The sequence below is a fragment of the Dermacentor variabilis genome, chromosome 1 (assembly GCF_050947875.1).
Source record: "Dermacentor variabilis isolate Ectoservices chromosome 1, ASM5094787v1, whole genome shotgun sequence".
NCBI lineage: Eukaryota > Metazoa > Arthropoda > Arachnida > Ixodida > Ixodidae > Dermacentor > Dermacentor variabilis.
Genome location: NC_134568.1, coordinates 103,260,227 through 103,283,781, shown reverse-complemented (window position 1 = coordinate 103,283,781; position 23,555 = coordinate 103,260,227). Strand labels below are relative to the sequence as shown.

Here is a 23,555-nt window from a genome sequence, read left to right as displayed (position 1 = left end):
TTGTTTAATGTCTTTACACACCATGCTCAAGGGTGGCCTGGGCTTTTTTAAATAAATTGAATGCTCAAACAGATAGAAGTGTGACAGTTTTATTTCATATTTTACTTCCAGCACATTCCATAAGCATGCATCGACACTTGGCACACTCCATGCCAATGGCACACGTCAATGGAAACTGACCCTGTCAACCTTTAACAGCCAAACTCTGTCGAGTGAGGCTAGCTTGGCAGGACTCTTTGAGGAACTATCAGACATAGTTTGGGATATCATCAGCCTCAGTGAGATTAGAAGAACTGGTGAGGCTTACACATTGCTGAATAACGGCCATGCCCTCTGCTATAGAAGTCTCCCAGATAAGGAGCAATAAGGGGTAGGATTCCTAATCCATAAGGACATAGCGGGCAACATTGACAAATTCTATAGCATTAATGAGAGGGTAGTAGTAGTCGTAATCAAATTTATAATAGGTATAGATTAAAGGTAGTACAAGCCTACACTCCAACATCCAGTCACGATGATGAGGAAGTAGACCAGTTTTATGAAGATGTTGAATTAGCGATGAGAAAAGTGCAAACTCAGTATACTGTAGTAAAGGGCGACTTCAATCCTAAAGTGGGGAAAAAGCAGGCTGGTGAACAAGCAATTGGCAACTACGGCATCGATTCTAGGAACGCTAGAGGAGAGATGCTGGTAGAATTCGCAGAAACGAATAACCTGCAAATAATGAACACCTCGTTCAGGAAGCGTAGCAACAGAAAGTAGACCTGGAAAAGCCCTAATGGTGAAACAAGAAATGAAAGTGATTTCATACTTTCTGCTGATCCCAGCATAGTGCAGGATGTAGAAGTGATAGGTAGGATAAAGTGCAGTGATCATAGGCTAATCAGGGCTAGGATTCACCTCAATTTGAAGAGAGGAGTAAAATTGGTCAAGAAGAAACAGGTCAAACTAGCGACAGTAAGAGTAAAAGCAGACAAATTCGGGTTGGTACTTGCAAACAAATGTGCAGCCTTAGAACAGAGAGATGAAGAAGACATAGACTTAATGAATCAAACCGTAACTAGGCTGGCTTCAGAGGCAGCAATTGAAGTGGGGGCAAGGCACCAAGGCAACCAGTAGGCAAGCTCTCCCAACTAACAAAAGACCTAATAAAGAAATGACAAAGAATGAGACTGCCCAACTCAAGAGATAAGGTAGAATTCACAGAACTGTCAAAAGTGATCAACAAGGCAAAAATAAGTGATATTTGAAACTACAATGTGAGAAAGACTGAAGAAGCCATAAAAAATGGATGTAGCCTGAAATCAGCGAGAAGAAAACTTGGCATCAGACAAACCAAGATGTATGCCGAGAAAGATAAGCAGGGTAATATCATCAGCAATCTCGAAGGTATAGTAAAAGCAGCGGAAGAATTCTATACTAACCTCTACAGTACCCAGAGGAGTCAGGATGCCTCCATTAGAAACAGTAACGAACAGGATACAGACACTCCTCCTATAACTAGCGATGAGGTCAAAAGGGCCTTGCAAGACATGAAATGAGGAAGAGTGGCAGAAGAAGATGGAATAAGAGTCGATTTAATCAAAGATGGAGGAGACATAATGCTTGGAAAACTGGCGGCTCTATATGAAGTGTCTATCGACTGCAAGGGTCCCAGAAAACTGGAAGAATGCAAACATAATACTAATCCAGAAAAAGGGAGACGTTACAGAATTGCAAAATTATAGGCCCATTAGCTTACTCCCAGTATTATATAAAATATTCACCAAAATAATCTCCAGTAGAATAAGGGCAACAGATGATTTTAGTCAACCAAGGGAACAGGCCAGCTTCAGGAAGGGATACTCTACAATGGCTCACATCCATGTCATTAATCAGGTAATCGAGAAATCCGCAGAGTACAATGAGCCTCTCTATATGGCTTTCATAGATTACGAAGAGGCATTCGATTCAGTAGAGATACCAGAAGTCATATAGCCATTACGTAATCAATGAGTGCAGACCGCTTACGTAAATACCTTGGAAAACATCTACATAGGTTCTACAGCTACCATAATTCTACACAAGAAAAGCAGGAAGATACTTATAAAGAAAGGGGTCAGAGAGGGAGACACAATCTCTACAATGTTATTCACTGTGTGCTTGGAGGAAGTATTCAAGCTACTAAACTGGGAAGGCTTAGCAGTAAGGATTGACGGCGAATATCACAGCAACCTTCGGTTTGCCGATGACAGTGTTCTATTCAGCAATACTTCAGACGAGTTACAACAAATGACTGAGGACCTTAACAGAGAGAGTGTAAGAGTGGGGTTGAAGATTAATATTCAGATGACAAAGATAATGATGAATAGCCGTGCAAGGGAACAAAAGTGCAGAATCGCCAGTCAGCCTCTAGAGTCTGTAAAGGAGTACGTTTACCTAGGTCAACTAATCACAGGGAACCCTGATCATGAGAAGGAAATTCATAGAAGAATAAAAATGGGTTGGAGCACATACGGCGGACATTGTCAGCTTCTGACTGGAAGCTTACCATTATCATTGAAAAGGAAGGTGTACAATCAGTGCATTTTACCGGTGCTGAGATATGGGGCAGAGACTTGGAGATTGGCAAAGACGCTTGAGAACACGTTAAGAACCACGCAATGAGGGATGGAACGAAGAATGGTAGGCATAATGTTGAGAGACAGAAAGAGAGCGGTTTGGATCAGAGAGCAAACGGGTATAGCCGATATTCTAGTTGACATTAAGAGAAAAAAATGGAGCTGGGCAGGCCATGTAATGCACAGGTTAGATAACCGTTGGACCATTAGGGTTACGGAATGGGTACCAAGAGAAGGGAAGTGCAGTCGAGGATGGCAGAAGACTAGGTGGAGCGATGAAATCAAGAAATTTGTGGACGCTAGTTGCAATCGGTTGGCACAGGACAGGGGTAATTGGAGATTGCAGGGAGAGGCCTTCGCCCTGCAGTGGACATAAAATAGGCTGATGATGATGATGAATAAAGTCTGCATGACTTGAACAAAGAAATCTGTTTAATCTGTTGCACAATTTAAACATGCGTAAAAAAATATTGGCCCTTTCCTGACATTAAGATATGCAGATAAGAAGCTATACCACACTTCTATGTGAGTGTGTTTACCACTCTTGTTATTTCACTGTGATGGCCTCTCCTTTTCCTGGATTTTCCACTTCAAGCTTGCAGTGGAGGTATGCTTCCTCCAGATGTTTGTAGAGTGAGTGAGAATGTCCATGACTGACAGCCAGCACAGCTTCAGCCTGCAAATTACATGCACAGACTTAGGACATGAAATATCATTTGCAACACCAAATCTTAACCTTTCTTCAGGCAACGGCCTCTATCTACTGGCCTCGAAGCAGTTTTGCAGGTGTTGGCACAGCCATAATGAGATAACTGATCACATCTGGCTTTGTCACAATAAAAAGCATTATCAAGGAAGCAATGCTAATAACTTTCATGTTGCAAGCAGTTGCCTGTAACAGAAAGTTATCTAGAAAGTTATAATAGAAAGTAAGAGAGTATATTGACAGGCAATGGTATGCATTATTATAAACAAACAAACAAACAAACAAACAAACAAAGATATAAATAAATAAATAAATAAATAAATAAATAAACAAACAAATAAATAAATAAATACAAATCAGAGCTGGAATTGAACATAGACCCTCTTGATTCCAAGACTGGTGCTCAATTGATTGCGAAACAGGACATTTGGTACCTGATTGCACTGACAGGACTTTTGCTGTGTGACTTGCCATACAGTGTACATACCTTCCATTGAGCAATGCTGATGAATGACTGCACTGTTCAGCTGTGGCAAAGGGATTAGAGCACTGCACAGGCTCAGGTTTACATGAAAGTCTGTGCCTCACTCAGGCCAGGTAAGCAAGTTTTGATCGGGCTTGGCTGGGCTCAGGCCTCAGCTGTAATATGTCTGGGTATAATATTTGTAACTTCACAAAACTGTTGAAATTAAAATTGCCACTCTTACAAAATTTTGGGTCAGTTTTGGGAAAGCCAAGGCATGCAGGCCATGGCACAGCAGTGGTACACTCTACAGATTAGCGTACATTAGCCATGCCCTTCGGGCTCTGTGAAAATGGTCCCAATGGCCACCCACATCCACCTACATCCCATTCTTTCCATCGACACAACAATGCACAAGTCTGGTCAGAGTGATTCCCTGGACAGTGGATACCTAGAGGTGAGCTTCGCGTTCAGACGAGGGATGATCAGATTCCACATTTAAATGCAGGTGTAGCGATGAGGTTGACAACTGGACAGAAGGGGATGCACACTAGCCGTCTGGGGAGTAGTAATGAAGGATGAATTTCAAGAGTGTGTGAGAGTTTCCTTTTCCATTCGATGTTCACAAAAACAGAACTCAATGACGTTGTGCGGACGCTCGGCTCTCACACCTCCCCTGATGTCCTTCCCACATGGCTCTCGTGTACCCTGTAATCCGGCTTCGCCACGTGGTTGCAGACTAGTGTGAGAGATGGGGTGAGTGTTGCGCTGCTAACGCCACCCAATGGCGGGGTTACTCGGACGCGAAAGGAAGTATAGGCTACTTCCTTTCGCGAAAAGTACAGGCTACTCTGAGTAGCCTGTAACTTTTTGGCTAGGAGCCTGTAACTTTTTGGCCGGCACACTTCGCGGGACCGTCCGGGAAAAGGCGTAGGAGCAGAACACCGAAATGGACGAACGGCATTGTTCGAACGCACCCCCGTTCTCGTGACTGTGCGCGCGAACGATTAGGCGTTAGTGTCCGTCATGGGGCGAACACATTCGCTCGCTATCCGGTAGCGGTGAGTCAGACTTCTATTTGTCGTGCACCCATCGGCATGCTCTGTGTGTAGTAATTCGGCTAGCAGTCATTAGTGTATGAACGGTGCAATAAAAGCTATTTTCATTGTTTGCACTACTGTGTTGTCGTTCCTTTGTCCCAATGGCACGTGTGAGACACCAAATGTGACACTTGACAACGAGGTGGGCGGTCGAAAGGTATAGTTTTTCGCTCGACTCTGCGCCGGCCGCGCCTTCGAGTTTCAGTAGTTTTGTTATCGCGTAGTACTGCGCTGGTTTTGCTGGCTCGCGAAACTCCCACAAACTGGAACTAGCAGTGATGTTGCGGGATGCCCGAACGATCCATGCCACTTGACCAAAAGCAGCTGTAGCAGCGAACCCAACGTTATGTCTTGGCTCAGTTTCTCCACGGCTGCGCATTTGCGTTCTACGAAAAAAAAAAAAAAAAAAAAAACGTAGCGCCATCTGTCGATCGCCGTTTCACTCAGACGGCAGCAGAGGTCGGCGATGGTGTATGCAACGCTACCATTCCCCCACTTGGAGACAGGCGATTTAAATTACACTAAAGGTATGCGGTCCCATCACATGCAATTTTCTCTTAAACGAAGTCTTGGCACGAAACAAGCGCTGCGAGGTCTCTGTAATGGTATTTTAACAGGCCACGTTGACTTAATATTTGCCTTTAGTGTCCTTTTTACACACTACAATACAGGTTGAAACAAAAGTAGAGAGAGCCCAAATTTATTAATATCGATCATGAAACACACATACAGTGGAACTCCAATTATGACTTTCTTGGGACCACGCGAAAACATTGTATAACCCTGAGGGTCGTATAATCCAGCAACAAAAATTAGGTGCCTAATGATACACGGTTTCACATGAAAGAATTGCGAGGAGCTTCAATTCCCCAAAAATAAATAAGAAAATACTGCATTGCAGGTGCCAACCACGCTTTGGTGGAGAGATTTACCATACCGTGTCGGTACAGGAGGGAAGGGGATAACTGTCGTCCCCCTCCCCCCCATTCCTTGCCACTTATCCCCACAGCTCGGTTGCCCTTTCCCTCGGCGCCTTCCCTCACCTTACCAGAATTCCTTCGTGGCAGCCATGGAGAGCGAACGCGTCCACTTCTTGTTCTTCCTGGTGTGTTGGCATCAATGCCATCAGCGTTTGACGAAACGCTCGACTGCGTTTGCAGTGTATTTTTCGTGGGCTAGAATCCGCTATGGATTCTCGTCCCCCGCATCATCCATGATGGGCTAGCCACCGCCGGGCAGCCAGCAAGACTTGTGACAGACGAGAGCTTGCCCAAGAGCACGTAATCTTTCCCTCGCCTTTCCATGGCAAACCAGCGAGCCAACCAACCAGCGACAGTGGGCCCTCCTAAAGGGTCTGTTCGATTCGCCTTCACCACTGTGAACCAGTTCACAGCAGTTCACGAGAAGTTCAGAAACTGTGCAGCTCGATTCCGGAGGTGCAGGCCCAGCGAAACACTCGAAACGAATGCAAAGGTGCAGACGCGGTGTAGGCGTTATGCTACGTCAGACTAGTGTGCACAGAGTGCGTAAGTTTGAGAGTTCCTAAACTGCAGGTATGATCAGTTTCTGGGGCGTAATACACACCACAGTTGCGTAGACACATTAGACGTGCGTAAGCGGGGTTTTAACGGTGCTCGCGCCAGTGTGCTGCGTTGTCTGCTGCGCCGCTGCTTTGCGCCTGTATGCCTGCACCAAGTCGGCACTGACAGTGGAGCGGGTGCAGCAAAATCATGAACCAGCTTTGCACCTTTTGAAACGAACGTCATGGTTCTGAGGGCACCATTGCTGCACCGCTGAAACGAATGGCAGGGTGCAGCACCTCGCAAACTGGTTCAAGTGGTGCAGGCGAATCGAACGTACCCAAAGATTACTGTCCACCCCTACTTCCCACCCCTCTGTTACGTGAGCTCGTGCAAGAGGCCCTCTCCTTCCCTCCAAATTTCCTCTCACCCCTCTTTGCAACTCGGCTGCCCGAGAGCACGTACTCTTTCCCATGGCACGTTTTCTTGTTTTCCCTCCCCCAAGTCCGACTTACCAGGAAAATGACCGAAAGAGCCAAAGAAAGCTATTATGCTTTAGAAGGAATTCAGGAGGGAGCCTGGAAACCAGTCGGAACTTTCCTTATTTTAAAGAGCGCTCTCTACTTCCTGGCTGAGGGGACGGCGCCATGAGGGAACTGGCGCAAGCTGGCGGCACTTATCACGCGTCCGCCACTGGGTTCGCAGTTTTGTTCGGGTTGTCCTGCGAGATGCAACGTGCGTAATCTGGTGTCATATTGTTACGGATCGAGGAGATAATCGAGGTATTTAATGCAGTCTCTCTATGGGGTGTTGGCCGGGACTGTATTAATCCGTTGCAAAACTTGGGACGTCGCAAAATTTGGGGACGTATAACCGAGGTTTCACTGTACTTATATATAGCAGAATGAAAAATCAATGCCATAAAGACAAAGATGAATGAAGCAACAGAAAGTGTTTGTGCCATTTGACAATATCGTTGCACATGAACACTATGTCACAAATTTATATTTCATGGGGTTAGAAAATTATCAAGTGAAAAAAAATGTCAGTCTGTGAGACATAGGTTGTCGAACCTCGATATAACAAATTATCGCAGATAACGAAGTAAATTTACAATTTGGTAAGTCATGCTTTATTTCAATTGAGCATTCTAATGCTACAACGAAATCGCAAATGTGGTGTGCAACTTGGTATCGGTTATAGCAAAACACTTTTTTTTTTGCAAGTGCCTCAAAATATATATTCTGGAAAGAAAAAGTGGGAGGACGCTTAAACTTCACCTTTAGGAGTGGAACGCGATAGCATTAAATCATCCTCGACTGCTTCTCACGCTTCCCGGCAACTGCAGCTTATGTAACCATAATGTTTACCGGGAAACGCTGGCAGCGAACGCTATGCATGAAGACAAGCTTTCTGGTAGAAATGCGGCCTCCTGCGTGGACCAATCTTCTGTCATTGTTTCGCACTTTTAATATTGCAGTATGAGATTTAACATAAAAGGCATGCACTGTCGGCACTGTGTTTCATGACATTTGTGGACTGTCAATCTCAAAATTCCGAGGAATAACTTTGTCAACGATGTAAGACAAGGTATGAGCAACATTGGTGATAGACTGGGGTGACAATATAAGCCGCATATACCCCATGTCATACAGCAAGGCGTGGCACATACATATACCTAAATATGTACGGGAATTTTCGCTCATGAAGATGCCGACACCGGATTTTCCGCAACATGGGGCCTGCGTTAAAACGAAAGCTGTGGTAGGCGGACTTCACGTGGAGCGCGAGTGCTTCTGCACTTCCAGAATGTAATATTGTTCCCCTGCACTTCCAGACTGTGTTATTGTTGACGAATGTATTTGCCATTTTTAACGCTATCGCATTAAAAATGCCAAATACAGTCGTCGACCGATTTTTCCGGCACCAGATTTTTCTGACTTGCTTACGGCACCGCCACCCATTCCTAGCACCAGAATCAGAATCGTTTCTATTGTGATGATTAGAAAGATTACATGACATTAATATACAGAAAGAGCTCCCGAAGTCAAAGACTGTAATGGGACCTCCTTTCCAAACTACACATAATACTTATCCAGAATAATAACCAAAATTTCGGACGCCACACGTTTCGTAAAGTCAGGGTCCGGATTTTATGCAAAATGTTGTCTTGAGATGTGGCTTCAGGGTAGCACGCGCGGCGGTGATGTGAAGCCACACCTCCCCGGAAAGTTCTTCGCCATCTAAAGTTTTGTTATCTCCTGGGAAACCCCACCTCCGCATGTTGGAGCCCACGACGATCGCCTCATCTGTTAGAAACACTTAGTTTCCAAATCTATAGCCGTGCGCTTTCTTTTCACTGGCAACATCGTGCACTGTTGGTGATCAGCGGGCAGATCAGTCATTTCCCATTTTGGTGGCGAGTCAAACAAGGCTGAGAAATCACATGGCCAGGAATGACTTAAACGCAACCAACAAAGAAAATTGCGAGCGCTTAAGCTAGTTGCAGAACTGCATTGAATGGGGAGCCAGTGAGCAATCTGGGAGCAGTGAAGTTGGTGCGGTCCATTCGTGTTTCAGAGAGTGGCGCAGCGTAGAGCTATGGGTGCAGCCCATTCGTGTTCGGAGGGGTGGATAGGCGACGGAGAGAGGCGTAGGGAGAAGGCTGGAAAATGAGCGCGCGGCAGCTATTGGAGCAACGGGTCATCGTGCAGCGGCTCGAATTTCTCGTTTTCTTTTTTTCTTTTCAAGCATTTCGCATTTCACTACCTTTCGCTCGGACACCCAGCAGCCAGACTTCACCGTTATAACGGATAATGCGACATCGGGGCATTGCAGTAAGAGGGTTATTTCATCATGGAAAACATACAAAAGTTGACAGTGCAGCAGCTTATCATTGCTATAACAGATATATTGTTAAAATTGGTATCGTTATAAGTGGATTCAACTGTATTGGAGTGTGCATGTTGAATGTGCAACTATCAGCGGCATCTTGTTTCACATCCTATTGACGAGTGTGAGCACTTGTCGCACACATAAAACCGCATTTTGATTAGCATCGGGAAACCGATAGGACAGGACATTACACCCTTCGCCTGATATATTTGATGTTGTTGCATTCGTGTGTATATGTCCATGCTTTAGGTTTCATACGCACGGCAAATTTAAATGCAGTAACATAAATAATCAGTTCGTGTGGTCACAATCACAGACTCCATGAATAGAGCGATTATGGATAATCTGATGGACTTTGATGCACGGTTCACTTATAATTTTAAAACTAATGCTTTTGTTTTTACATAAAGTAAGCAACATGTTTTGTTGGTATTTCAGACACGATGCGAAAATGAAAACTGTGTCCTGTAAGACACATTCGAGGCAGCTATATTTACAACAGAAGATATCTCTCATTAGAAAATAATACAAGATGAACCATGCTTGCAATACCACACATCCAAAATAATACCATACCACAAATCCAATACTGTTTGCAAGGAAAGGTCTGTGCATACAGCGTCTTTCTGTGCCTATATTTCTCCAAGGGGCTTTTCTAGCTGGGCAGTGTGGGCCAGGACATTACATTAAGTGCTTGTTAGTGCATTTCTTGAGCCAGTGGCTGTATTTAGCAAAATCCATTTCATTTCCCAATCTTTTGTTATCTGTCATGCGGTGTCCCATCCAAGCGCTAACTGCATACAGGGTGGTGGCATCCAAGCCCATAATGAGTGGCATAATGAATGATATAGGATGTGCATTGTTATAAAATGTGCTTCCTGGACTACATACCTTTGTAAAAATTAGCAAGCTTACGTCCCCAATGGCTTAACGAGTATCTATGTTCTGCCGGGTTGGAAATTTCGTGCAATTGGAGACAAGTGCATAACTGTTGTTGCTATTTTGAATGCATAGCTTTGATGTACAGATACAGCAAGCTCATTACAGTAATTCAGTAAATCAAATAAGGAACACTGGAATACTACAAGAATAGAATATGAAATGCCTTGCATTTATAGCTGGGTACTGCCACACTTTTCTGGGGAAAGCAGTTAAAGGGCATGTGGACTGCGCCATCTCAAATCACAGCTGGTCTGGAATATGCATGTGCGCTCTTTTCTTACAGCCTGAGCAGGCGGTGCGAGTACAAAATACTTGTTTATATACAGTCAATGATGATGATTATTATTTGGGACTTTTATGGCGCAGCAGCCGTGCAAGCTACAATGCGCCAAGCACATGTTTTTGGGATTAGCTTATTTGTTAAAATGCAGTAAAATGGTGTAAATGGCTGAGTAAATATATAAAACACGAGATGTGCTACTGCTCTTGTAGGGTTCCTGCAGCTTTTAAAAAGTTGAAAGTATCTTCATATGGCACAAGTGGTTCATCGCTCATTAAGAGCATGGGATGAAAAGGGATTCTTTTGTCGTAAAAAATCTTGAAATATCTTTGTCTGCATTTTTATAATCTGTGACATGTTATTAAAATGTGTAGCATGTTTAAAAATTCACCACAGTGTTGTAGTTTGTTATTTATTAGGTAACTATGAGTCAGCCTTGTGTGACCAATTCTTAAGCGACATAAGATTACCTCGTAAAATCTTTGCCTGTGGTGACAACTCTGCCATTCTCGTAAAATAGATCTTATGCAATGAAACTTGTGATGTTCTTGCTGATCCCACAGTTTCTGCCAGCGTTCTTTAACTGCTATTTTTAATGTGGCTTTATAATCTTGCCAAGGTAGGCCAACATCATGTAGCTCCAAATCTTTGGTACGGGCTGCCATAAAATCTACTCTTTCATTCCCGGGGATTCCTACATGATTAGGAATCCAGCAGAAAGTGACATTTAAAGCTCTCTTACGACATTCGGTGTATTGATTTTGTATTTTCTTCAGATTATTTCTAGATGGTACCCTAGATGCGAGAGCTTGAAGAGAGCTCAAGGAGTCACTAAATATGACAGATTGATCATTCCCTCTTTTCAGGATGTCTTCAAAACCTAACGAGATGGCATAGATTTCTGCAGTAAACACAGCAGCCTGACTTGAAAGTCTCATTTGTTTTTCAAATTGATTTGATCTGACTGGAGCACCTACATTATCATTGCTTTTTGATCCATCTGTAAAGTATTTCATGCAAAAATTATATTCCGATTCTATATCTAAATATTCACTTAGTAAGGCCTCTCTTGGTGAAGATTGTTTTCTGTTTTTTGTTAACCTAAAGTCGCATTGCGCATACTTCATCTCCCAAGGAGCAAAAGAAGGTTCACCTTGCAAGAATTGTTTTCTTAAATCGTAACATAGGTCCGCATTCAGCTTTTGGTACCTGACAAAAAAGGAAGGAATTATTGCCGGTTTGTTAGTAAAATGTGTTTCAAAGCGCAGCATTGTAAATAGTAGTCTACGAGGATGCGTTGAACAGGACAGTACTCTCATTATGTACATGTTTCCAAGAAGGAGTCTTCTGTGTTCCAAAGATAACTGGTCAGTTTCTGCATACAAGCTTTGTATGGGGGACATACGAAATGCGTCTGAACACAGACATAGTCCAAGATGATGCACTGGGTCAAGAACATCTAATGCCAATTTTCAAGCTGAGCCATACACAAAATATCCGTAGTCTAATTGTGACCGCACAACTGTATTGTATATGCGAAGCAGACATATTGTATCTGAACCCCATGATCGGTGGGATAGGATCTTTATTAGATTTATGAATTTGAGAGATTTCTGTTTTGCATACGCAACGTGCGCTTTGAAGTTGAGCTTTTTGTCAAAGATTACCCCAAGTAATTTGTGTTCATTCTTTACTGTGATTTGCTGTGCTTTAATATGTAATGTTGGGCCCGGTGTGAGCCTTCGGTATTGTCTGAAAGGTACGCATACTGTTTTTTCTGCGCAAAATTTAAAACAATTTTCATTTGCCCATCACACTATAGAGTTTACGCCCAACTGGAGTAGGCGTTCACAAGTAACCATATTACAAGAGGAGCAACAAAGTTGAATGTCATCGACGTACAGTATAAAGAATACATTAAGGAAGATGGAATAACTGTAGTTATCGAGTTGAGCTTCACTAAAAATACTGTAAAACTTAATACTCCAGCTTACAGCACTCCATTCTTCTGTATAAAACAGTTATAGAAAGTTGCTCCAAACGTTACCTGAAAACTTCGGTCCTCCAGATAGCTTTTGATTATACCAAGCATATGCCCTTTTATTCCGTATCTGTGCAAGTCCATTAGAATGCCATGTCTCCACGTCGTATCATACATTTTTGATAAGTCAAAGAAAACGGAGACGCAATGTTGCCTTTGGACGAAAGAGTCATGGATTCTTGTTTCTAACCGGACTAATTGGTCGATTGTACTTCAATTGGCTCTAAATCCCCACTGGTACTGATCAAGTAACCCGTTACTTTCCAAAAGGTGCACAAGCCGTTTTTTAACCATTCTTTCAAATGTTTTTCCTAAACAGCTGGTTAAAGCAATGGAGCGATAGCTGTTCGGGTCAGAGCGTTCCTTTCCAGGTTCTTGAAGTGGTATAACTATCGCATTCTTCCATGCTTTGGAAAATAGCCTTCCACCCACAACTTGTTGAAGAGGTGAAGGATTGTGTCATATGTGTTCGTGTGCAGGTGTCGCAGCATTTCGAAGTGTATGTTGTCCGGACCTGCTGAATGACTCTTCCCTAAATCGATTGCATCGAAGAGTTCAGTTTTTGTAAAAGGACAGTTATATGGCTCAGTACTATTCAGTGATATCCGAAGATTTTTCTTTTCTGCAGTGGACATTATCTTAAGAAACTCAGGAGTGTAGTGAGCGTCACTCGAAATTCCAGCAAAGTGCTCGCCAAGTATATCTGCTTGTCCTTTAAGATCCATTTCCTCGTCAAATATAGGGAGCGTGTATTCTGTATGAACACCGTCAATTTTTCTCACTTTTTCCCAGACTAATTTGCCTGCTGTGTGACTGTTTATCGAGCTCACATATTTCACCCATAATGTTCTTCTTGCTATCAGTCTTTCCCTCCTAGCCTCGCTGCGATTTTGTTTAAAAAACAATAAATTTTCGAAAGTTGGGTACCTGTTTAGTCGAGACCATGCACAGTTTTGTCTCCTACAAGATTTATCACATGCGTTATTCCACCACGGTTTTGGTCTATGTGGAAGCTTCCCTTGTGAAAGGGGTATGGAATTTTCAGCTGCATCTGTAATTTGTTTCGCTACCACATCACTAAGTCGTCAATATCGAGTGCGATCGCCTCATCAATCCCCTTTTCAGAGCTTTCCAAAAAAAAGAGACCAGTCTGCTTTACCCAGCTTCCATCTCCGTCTTCGTACTGTCATTGTTGGAGGCGCGTCATTCGGCTTGAGTACTATAGGGTAGTGGTCACTGCCGCGTGGGTTTTGCCTCATGTCCCAAGAAAGAAACCTAGCAAGTGATGGCGTGCCACAGGAGAGATCAATGCTTGAAGTAGATTGAGTTTTCGCAATAAAATATGTTGGCTTTCCATCGTTAAAAAGTTACACATTGCAGTTGTCTAAAAATTCTTCTACTATTTTCCCCCTCGCGTCGGTGTGGCTACTGTCCCAGATGTTATGAGCATTAAAATCACCCAATAAAAGGAAAGGTTCTGGAAGTTCCTTCACAAGATTTTCTAACTCTTTTCTTGTGATATTCTTACCTGGTGGTAAGTACAGGGAGCATACTGTTATTTTTCCTATCTGAACCTTTACTGCAACAGCTTCTAAGTTGATCTTAAGCTTCACTTTGCGTACAGGGACTCCTTGAGCAACCACTATAGCGACTCCTCCGGATGCGACTGAAGACTGTTCACTATCTTTGCGAAAGATGCTATTTTGAAGCAAAGGCTGTTTATGGCAACCTTTCAAATGAGTTTCTTGCAAACACATAACAGAAGCCTCAGCATCCTCGATAAGATTGTAAATATTATCAATATTAGTTCTTAAACCACGGCAGTTCCACTGCACAATAGTAGCCATATTTGATGATGTGAATTATTAAATACTTTACGTAGAAATGCCATGTAAACAGTCATAAAGATGACACATGTAAATGTGCAAAAAGCTTGCGAAAATGCTTTTTAGGCCACGTCTCCTTGGGAGGGGGAGTGACAGGAAGTCTACTCCCTTTCTGTTTTCCAGGGGGAATAGCCGACTTTTTGGTTTGCCTCCCAGATGTAGGCTATTTTGTTTGATTCATGTCCGGCAGACACACTTCCATCATATCATCACATGTGGGCGTTCATCGTTGATGGTGCTTGTTGAAGGTGCCGTATTCTTGGAAAGAAAGTGGTCCTTCAGCACCGACATTGAGACCTTCGTGGCCTCTACCGCATGCTGACTGCCGTCAGCTCCAGCAGAAGCCTCTGGGCCTCTTGGAAGAGGGGTGCGACAATCATCTGTTTTTTCTCTGGGCGAGGGCCGGAGCGCTGACACCTTGTTCAGCAGCTCCACCCGGGTTCCACCTGACACCATTGGTGGCGCACGCCCTCTATGCGCAGCCTGTGCGTAAGTACCTCTATCAGCAGACGCGACTTTCTTTTTGGCTTCAATGAATGATATGTTCTCTTGTACCTTCAATGCAATCACTTCTTTTTCTTTTTTACACTCAGGACAAGATCTGGAAAAGGCCGCGTGCTGACCCGCGCAGTTTGCACAGCACAACTCGTCTGTGCACTTTTCATCACCATGGTCTGGTTGACCGAATTTAGGACAAGTTGCTCTTCTATGACATGACTGGGATACGTGCCGATATTTCCGACACCAAAAGCACTGGCGGGGATTGGGCAAATATGGTCTTACTCTAAGGTACAGGTAAGCGGCCTTAACGGCACTTGGAAGTGTTATAGAGTTGAAGGTCAGCACAATGTTGTTTGGTCGGAATTTCACTGTCATTTTTTCTAAATTTTATTTGTCTTGCAGCTAGAACACCCTGACCTCTCAAGGCTTCTTCGATTTCTTCGTGTGTGCAATTTAGGAGTTCTGTATCTGAGATCACACCCTTAGCGTAGTTCAGTGTACGATGGTGGTGAGACAGACACACTGTTATCGCCGATCTTGTCAAGTTTCTTAGTCTGCCTGCTATGCTGAGCCGTCATAACTTCAAGCAAGAGGTCTCCAGAATTAATTTCTTTGCTTTGTAGGTACCATCAATACACTCGTTAAGTGCTTTGGTGATGAGGAAGGGGGACATGTCTTGAATTTTTCGTTCAGTTTCAGACATGATGACAAAAAACTTTGTGAAGCTATCACTTGGTTTATTAAAGTTTATTACCTCGGTCCAGTGCCTTTTCGGCCTCCGACCAGGTTTTGCTGAAGAGGGGGTTCTATCCATGTAAATACATATACATTCGGCAGCTAAGTTGGCCACCCACCATGGAGCCCAACGCGGGAGTGTTTTAAAAACCACTAGCCATACATAACTGCTATACCAAGGAAGGCCATGCCTACATGGTTAACCCTAGCCGCTCGGAAACGTGGAAATGAAATGAAGTAAATAGGAGACAGGAAAGATAACATAGTGAAAGGTAAAGATAAAGATTGAAGAGGGGGACAGTAAAAGGCGACTGCCGATTTCCCCAAGGTGGGTCAGTCCGAGGGTGCCGTCTATGTGAAGCAGAGGCCAAAGAGGTGCGTTGCCTCCACCGGGGGGCCTTAAAGGTTCGAATACCCGGCATCAGCCCAACCCCCAGGATCCTCCCTTCCCCAGACACGGCTAAGCCAAGCACGGCTACACGGTGGGAGGGTCCAACCCTCGTGCGCTCGGGTACTTGGTTTCACAACACACTATATAAGTCAAGACGGCGAGCTCCGTGAGAGGGCGTTGTTAGCCAACTCGGCCAGTCCTGAGTGCATGGCACACTTTTTTAAGCATGCTGCATAATGAGGGCCAGCTGTGCCCAGCTTAGCCCACCCCTTACTTCTGTTACTCTCTCGAGTGGTATGAAGCAGTGAGGGAACGCAAGTGCGTGTTGGAACAGTCTGGCTTTTTCGCTATGCACAAATGCTTCAAAGAGCTTGTCACGTGAAACCAAGAAATATGTGCAGCTGCCGGATGCAGCATGCTTTGAACCAGGCCTACATTCCGCAGCGAGTTCCCGCAACACACTTTCTGTGCCTGTCTGCTCTAGTGAAATGGTTGCTTGTACATTCAGCCCCTCTCATGGCACTTCTGGACAGCACGCACATGGTGTACTGCTGTATGCCATTTTGCAAGTTGCGGTCTGGAAAGACTACCGGCATGTTGTTTCATTGTTGATGAGGAACTACATGCACCAAGTGGCAGAAGAACATTTCCTAGGAAAATGTCACCATTGATGACAGGTCTCCCTCTACTGAAGTTTGCAGCAAGCATTTTCTTTTCAGCAACTATGTAAGTAAATGGAAAATAAAAAACTTGTTCCCGGTGCGGTACCAACCATACTTGACGTATATCCATCTTACCTTGCACCCCTGTAAAGAAGCCACATAAAGATCCAAAAGCTTCAGATTCTAATCCTTCAAGCAAGCCAGCAAAACAAAAGGCAGAACCAGAAAGTCACAAGCATGCTGCTTTTGAGTCATGAGATGTGAAAACAAAGCAGACAACCAGCCAATGCAAGCAAACAATGAGTAAGGCGTACCAGTTGGCGCCCGTGTTGCCAACTAAAAAATAAAAGCTCGCTACAGGAACCCACAAAACCCGCTAAATTCAATATTTGTATCCAAGGTGCTGAGACTTCGCATGCATTAAATAAAGTTTTCAATCAATCAATCTAAGAAGATATTCAATCTTTATTGACTAGAAACTATGAACTCAACTTTAACCAAGCACTTCTTTTTTTCCTTACTAGAAACTGACTGCAGGCACTTTCAATCACAGAAATATGTTGTTTGCTTCGTCATGGCTTGTTCAGCACTCAGCGGGTGATTGTCTACTTGTAATGCTGGTTCAAGGAGGGCTTCCAGCGCTAGTGCCAATGTACACCTCCATCGTGCCAATCTTTTGCACTACATTCGCGGACAGTTCGTAGCTTGAGCAGCATTTACTCAGCCTTCGTAGTCTGGCTCGAACAGTTAAGACGGCATTCGTCCTCTCTGATAACATTCTGCTTCTCTGTTGACATTTGATAATGTTCAATTGACTGAACATGCGTTCAACCTCTGCGTTTGACCAGGGAGCACCAGCATGGATATAAAAGCTTAGCCAGGTCGAAGAAGGAAATTTTGTCGCAAGCAACCCTGTAATTGTTGACTTCGTCCCAGAAAGCAGCTCGGCTCCCATGGTTGTTCCAGGTGTAGAGAGCGAGCTTTTCCCATTGTAGTTCAATAGCAGCGATTTTTTCTTGTCGCAGATTCAGAAATTCCATTAAGGACACCAATGAGCCTTTAACTATACACAGAGCGTTCCCAAATGATAGCAGTGAAACTTGTCTCAGTACTCGGATGTTGTCAGGTAATCTCTGCTAAAACTGTTTCAGCAGAAGAGAAAGAAATCTGACACGTTGCTCTCTTAATACGTGTTCAGCTTCTTTCTAAAAACCAGCTTCTCTCAGTTCTTGCAGGTTTTTTTCTCTCTCGGAGCCAAAATCAGATGTCACATCAACATAGCTGCTGACGGCGTTGACGCTTGAACTGAGTGAGCCTGTACGGCACGTAGGCAGGACTAGCTTTTTATGCACAAGCGTACATGGCCAAACAGAGATATTGGCAAAGGTATGTTTGATGCCCTGAAAGAAGCGAGCATCAGAGAAGGAAGGCGCCTGGAGATGAAGATGAGAATCATGCGCTGGGATATGTACAAAGTGCTCTGAGAGCGTGGCAAAGCAACGCCACCTGGAGGAAAGTCCAGGTGGAATTGAGCGAAGCGTCGAAGAGAAGGAGGGTAGGTGGAGGCCCATTGAGTTGACCTCCACTGGTAGTTGCTATGCTTGCTGTCTGCGGTATGGAAGTGCAGGGTTTGTCTCGTGATAACATCATCCCCGCATGCTGTATGTGTGAGTGAAAGCATGCAATGGTGAGTCGATGATGGTGGCTCAGTCTCGCGCACACAAAGAAGGAAAGCAGAGAGGAAGCCGCCATCTTCCGTCGTACCCAAAGCAGCGGAGGGAGGGAAAGAGAGGGCAACGCTCTACTCCGGCAGCTGCTGTGTATGGTGTGGCTGCGCGAGCCTTATCTTGAAAGCAATCTGCGATGCGGACAGAATGTAGACATCTAGGCGTACTGAGGGCTGATAAGTGTCATGTGCGCTATAGCACCCATGCGCTTGCGCATCAACCACGTTCATGAAGTAAAACGTTACTGTAACTTTTTTGACAGCCCTTAAATTAGCAATGTTAGGTCACTTAGCTGCTTCGTCTGTCAATTGAGTTGGACTCAGATGCCTTGTTCACACTTCATATTATGCAAGAATCGGCTTCGCAAACACGAGGTAATCCTAGTTTGTTGTGTTGCATCATCGAATGCAGGAGTTCTGCTGTGTAGCACTTCACAGTGATCCTCGCTGCAGTGATGTGTCATTTCAATTCTGCGCACAGCTCGAACATTCTTCTGACCACTGTTTCAATTGACAGCCACCTAGTCTGGCAGGGCTGCACTATCTTAAGCTGATCGTGACCATCATTGAGTCTTCGATAGAGCTTGTGGTAAGACAGCTGTCTTGATGGGCACCGACAAAACCAGTCGTAAATTTCGCTCACCAAATATTCCAGCAAATGTCTTGGAAAATATCTAGAGAGATTCCACAGCTACCTTAATTCTACACAAGAAAAGTAGGAAAATACCTATAAAGAAAGTGGTCAGACAGGGAGACACAATCTCTACAACGTTATTCACTGCGTGTTTGGAAGAAGTATTCAAGCTATTAAACTGGGAAGGCTTAGGAGTAAGAATTGACAGTGAATATCTCAGCAACCTTCGATTTGCAGATGACATTGTCCTGTTCAGCAACACTGGAGATGAGTTACAACAAATGATTGAGGACCTTATCAGAGAGAGTGTAAGTGTGGGGTTGAAGATTAATATGCAGAAGACAAAGATAAGCATGAATAGCCGGGAGACCAGGCGTGCTGGAGTAGGGAGATTTGTGCAGGTCAGGAGTTCAGTAGGTCATGAGCCTAGCTGCCGCAGCTTCCTCCATGTGCTGGTCTTCTCGTTTTCTGCCGACTGTAAGGACACACCAAGTTCATTATGATGTCGCAATAAAAGGGAAAGTGGTTACGTGTGCGGAGATGGATGGAAATCAGGCCTTATCACGGACATTCGGAGCTCCCGAAACTTGCATGCAGGACTGGCACAAACAGAAGGAGAGGCATTCTACTCTGGCGGCTGCTGCGTGCGGCGCAGCCACGTGTGGCCCCTATCTTCAAAGCGATCTGTAATGTAGACAGAGTCTACGCTATCGTCTACGTGTCTAGGCGCACTGCGCTGTGTTCTCGCAGCTTAGTTCATGTTGAAGCGAGGCAGCATGAAGGTCAATTCGCTTGCTTCTGTTACCGCACTTCCTCACTTTGGCATTTTGATAACAAGTTTCCGTGGTCATTGAGTGAGATGTGTTCATGTTTGCTTGTGCGTGCATGACACCATGCTTGTTAATTTAGTACGTGAATGTTTACAAGTTTATGTGGCCAATAAACTACTATCCTTACTTCGTATAGCTGTCTACTACCCTACTTACTTGAATCTAACGCGAACTTTTTTTCTACATACGACAACATACGACAGAAGCACATGCGTCCTCGCACCCATCACATGTGTGGTAAAGACTGTAGTGTCAGCCACATTCACCACAATAGTACATGCATATGATGCACATGGACCATCATTGAATTAAAACTGCAGAACAAAATTGCATCGCCAAACCACAGGAAAAAAATAAAACAGTTAAACCTCGATATAATGAACTTCAATATAACAAAATTCTCGATATAATGAAGTATTTAACTTTTGATAACTTTTTGCCCATAGAACACCATATATTTAGAACCCCAATGTAACGAAGTGTGTTAGCATTCAATTTCATTATAACAAAATTTCACTAAATGGAAACTTCCGCAGACACAGATGGCCAATGATTGAATTACAAATGGCTGCTTGCAAACGCACCTCTCAAATCGTGCGCCGCGCGGCAAGAGCGACCACCAAAGTGGAGCTGCACAATGTATTGCATAAAGTTCAAGTGCAATAAGATTCTATCGCGCCCCACGCACGGTATGCTTTAGGCGCGAGTGAAAGTGTGCGAGGATGAGACATGAAAGATGGCGGCTTCATGAGTAACGCCTACCCACGCGAGCAAAGGGAATGAGAGGGAGGGAAGCGAGCTTGCGGTAACGCGATCAAGTGCACATGAGGGTGCAGGGCGGGAGGTGGAGAGGTGGGTAAGCTGGTGCACATCTCAGCTGCATGCAGCTGCGAGCATACACAGCTACGTACCATGCTTTAGAGGTTATCTGCCATGTGTGCAAAAAGGGGGCGTGCCGAGATGGTGTGGCACCATGCAAGCCGTTTTCCCATGCGTTCAGTATTGGAAATTGCGTAATCTGGAGTTTCAGTGAACCGTTGGAGCGAGAGGCAGACGAAGCATTCACTTTCCATTGCTGACACTCTTCCTAATAGTGTTGTCTCAGTGTGGGCAACAGCCGTGGAGGTGGAAAGCATGCGAAAGCATGGCTGGCTTTGCTTAATTCATACCCCCGACGTGAAGATATCGACATACGTGGCATGAAATCGTATTATTCGTCGCTGACTCCCAAATTTATCAAAATGAAGTCTTTTTCTCATTGAAATTAGCTTTTTTCGTCACCCGATAATCTGAAAAATTCTGTGACCCTTTCCAAGTAAGAAAAATCGATCAGCAACTGTACTTATTTGCATAAAAGATCGGATTTCAATACAGTAGCCGACCAATTTTTCGGACTCCAAAAATTCGAACTTGATGGATATTCTAGACTTTATAAATGCACCATCAGGGTTCTCATAGAGCTAATGCATTTTCGCGATCGATTTTTCAGACAACATAAAGCCAGAAGTTTGATTTTCCAGACAAAATTTTCCGCAACAGACCAGCGCTAAGAGTCAGGGAGGACAGCATTTTCAATCTTGAGCCGCCTGACTAGCTTCGAATCGGACGTGAAGTGGCTTGGATTGGTATAGTAATTTGATTAGCAAGTATAGAAGGCATCCAAATCCATGCGGCAACGGTGGTGCCTGCCGTAAGAAACGCCGATCTTAAAGGCCATGCTTTTGCCTGTAGCTTGCCGTGGAAGCGATTTCGAGAGCCAGAAATCGGTCATGCGAGGGCAGTTTTGGACACCACCTTCGAACGCCAGGTGGTGCTCACGATAACCACCATCATCATCAGTTTTGCCTCGGTGTCATAGCTGGTGTTGCGCAAGTTCTCATCCGGCAGTGATCCGCCGGCTTTTATCCAGTACAGTGCAATTGAAATCATCACCTGCCACCGCTAGCCGCCGTACAGCATATCATCGCTATTTCAGTGTGTTGCGGCCGTTCATACAGCGCAACGCCGACGTGTTTTCGACTCCATGGCCCCTGCTCTTTGCCCACCAGCACTGAATGTGTCGAAAAAGCATGGAAAATATTCGACCCCAGCGCTAGACAAAGCCGTCATCATCAGGCTTATTGAGCAAGGACGGACCCAAGTCGACGTGGCGAAGGAGTTTAATATCTTCAAACAGAACTTGTTTGATTATGTCAAAAACAAACCAAAGATCATGTCTGCAGTCGACCAGTTGCACTGCAAAACTACAAGAAATGACCGAAAAGGACAACATCTAAAGCTTCAAGAGGCCCTGCAGCTGTGGTTGAAAGGAGTCCTAGCAAAGAACTTCCTCGTTTTGGGCAACATGCTCAAGCAGAAAGCCGAGATGCTCGCTTTAAAAATGGGCATTCAGGACTTCAAGTTCACCGATGGGTGTATCCATGGGTTTAAGAAAAGGCACGGAGTCTCTTTCAAGAAAGTTTGTGGGGGGAGCAGTGCTATGGATCAATCTACTGTCAGGATTACTGGACAAGTAGGTTGAAGGCTCTGCTACAAGAGTATGCTCCAGCAGACATTTTTAATTGTGACGAGACAGGCCTATTCTTCAAAACACTGCTGGACCGTTCACTTTCCTTCACTAATGAGGCCTTCGCTGGTGGGAAGCATAGCAAGGAAAGGGTAACTGTAATGGTCGGGGCAAATGCGGTTGGCACTGAGAAGCTGCCCCTTCTAGTGATAGGGAAAGTGAAAAACACGCATTGCTTTAAGGGTGTGAAGAACCTGCCTGTGTGGTATAGCAGCAATACAAAGGCCTGGATTACACAAAGCTTGTTCGAAGATTACGTCCGCTGCCTGGACCAGATGTTTGAGTGGAAGAGGCAAGTGGTAATAGTCATAGACAACTGCGGGACGCACGGCGCCGTAAACAACCTGCAAGCTATTCGTCTTGAATTCTTGCTGCCAAATACGAGTGTGCACCAGCTGATGGACCAAGGGGTCATTAAAAACCTCAAGGTGCACTACCGTGCCCGTTTACTTGGCCACACACTCATGTGCTTCAACATGGGAAGACATACTCCGTTAACCTGTTCTCAGCACTCGGCATGCTAGTGGATGCCTGGAAGGCTGTTCAGTCTTCGACAATTGCAAATTGTTTTAGGCATGCTGGATTTTCCAACTCTGAAGAGTCTGTGACCGAAGAGGCAAACGGCACCACTGCAGACATTGAAACCAGCGAGCAGCTGACTGCCGACTTGCGCAGCAGTGGGATGGACCTTCCCGCTGCTGTTACTTTTCACGAGTTTGCCATGATCGACAACAACATAGGGTTGTGCGCGGAGCTTACAGACAACGAGATCGTGCGCCAGGTGACGGTACCGCCACAAAGCGACTCGGACTCCGACGATGACACCTCTGGCCGCCCGCAACAATCAACGCAAGATGTTGTCAATGCTCTAATATTGTTGTCTAGCCTGTATGACGAGAACGTGATGCTTGTATAGATGCAAGAAGACGTCGTTACAGAATGCAGGAATTTAAAACAAGGGACCATCCACGACTTTTTCAGTCCAGTTTAGCTGGAATAAAGTTCCGTTTTGCAGCTCACGGATTTTTCGGACTGATTTTTTTTCATTTTTTCATTTATTTTTCCTTGTGGACCCTT

The 23,555-nt window shown here is 44.6% G+C and overlaps 1 protein-coding gene across 6 annotated transcripts in view; it reads right to left on the bottom strand.

Annotated features, from left to right (window-relative positions):
* Positions 1–3,014: 3,014 nt before the first annotated feature.
* The window catches only part of LOC142582232 (histone-lysine N-methyltransferase SMYD3-like), a 58,373-nt gene continuing 37,832 nt past the window's right edge, over positions 3,015–23,555 (bottom strand). For all 6 annotated transcript variants that reach the window (XM_075691715.1, XM_075691734.1, XM_075691724.1 and 3 more), the window contains one exon: positions 3,015–3,276. In XM_075691715.1, the coding sequence (XP_075547830.1) occupies positions 3,148–3,276 (129 nt within the window). In that variant the 3' untranslated portion in view covers positions 3,015–3,147. The remainder of the gene's footprint in view (positions 3,277–23,555) is intronic.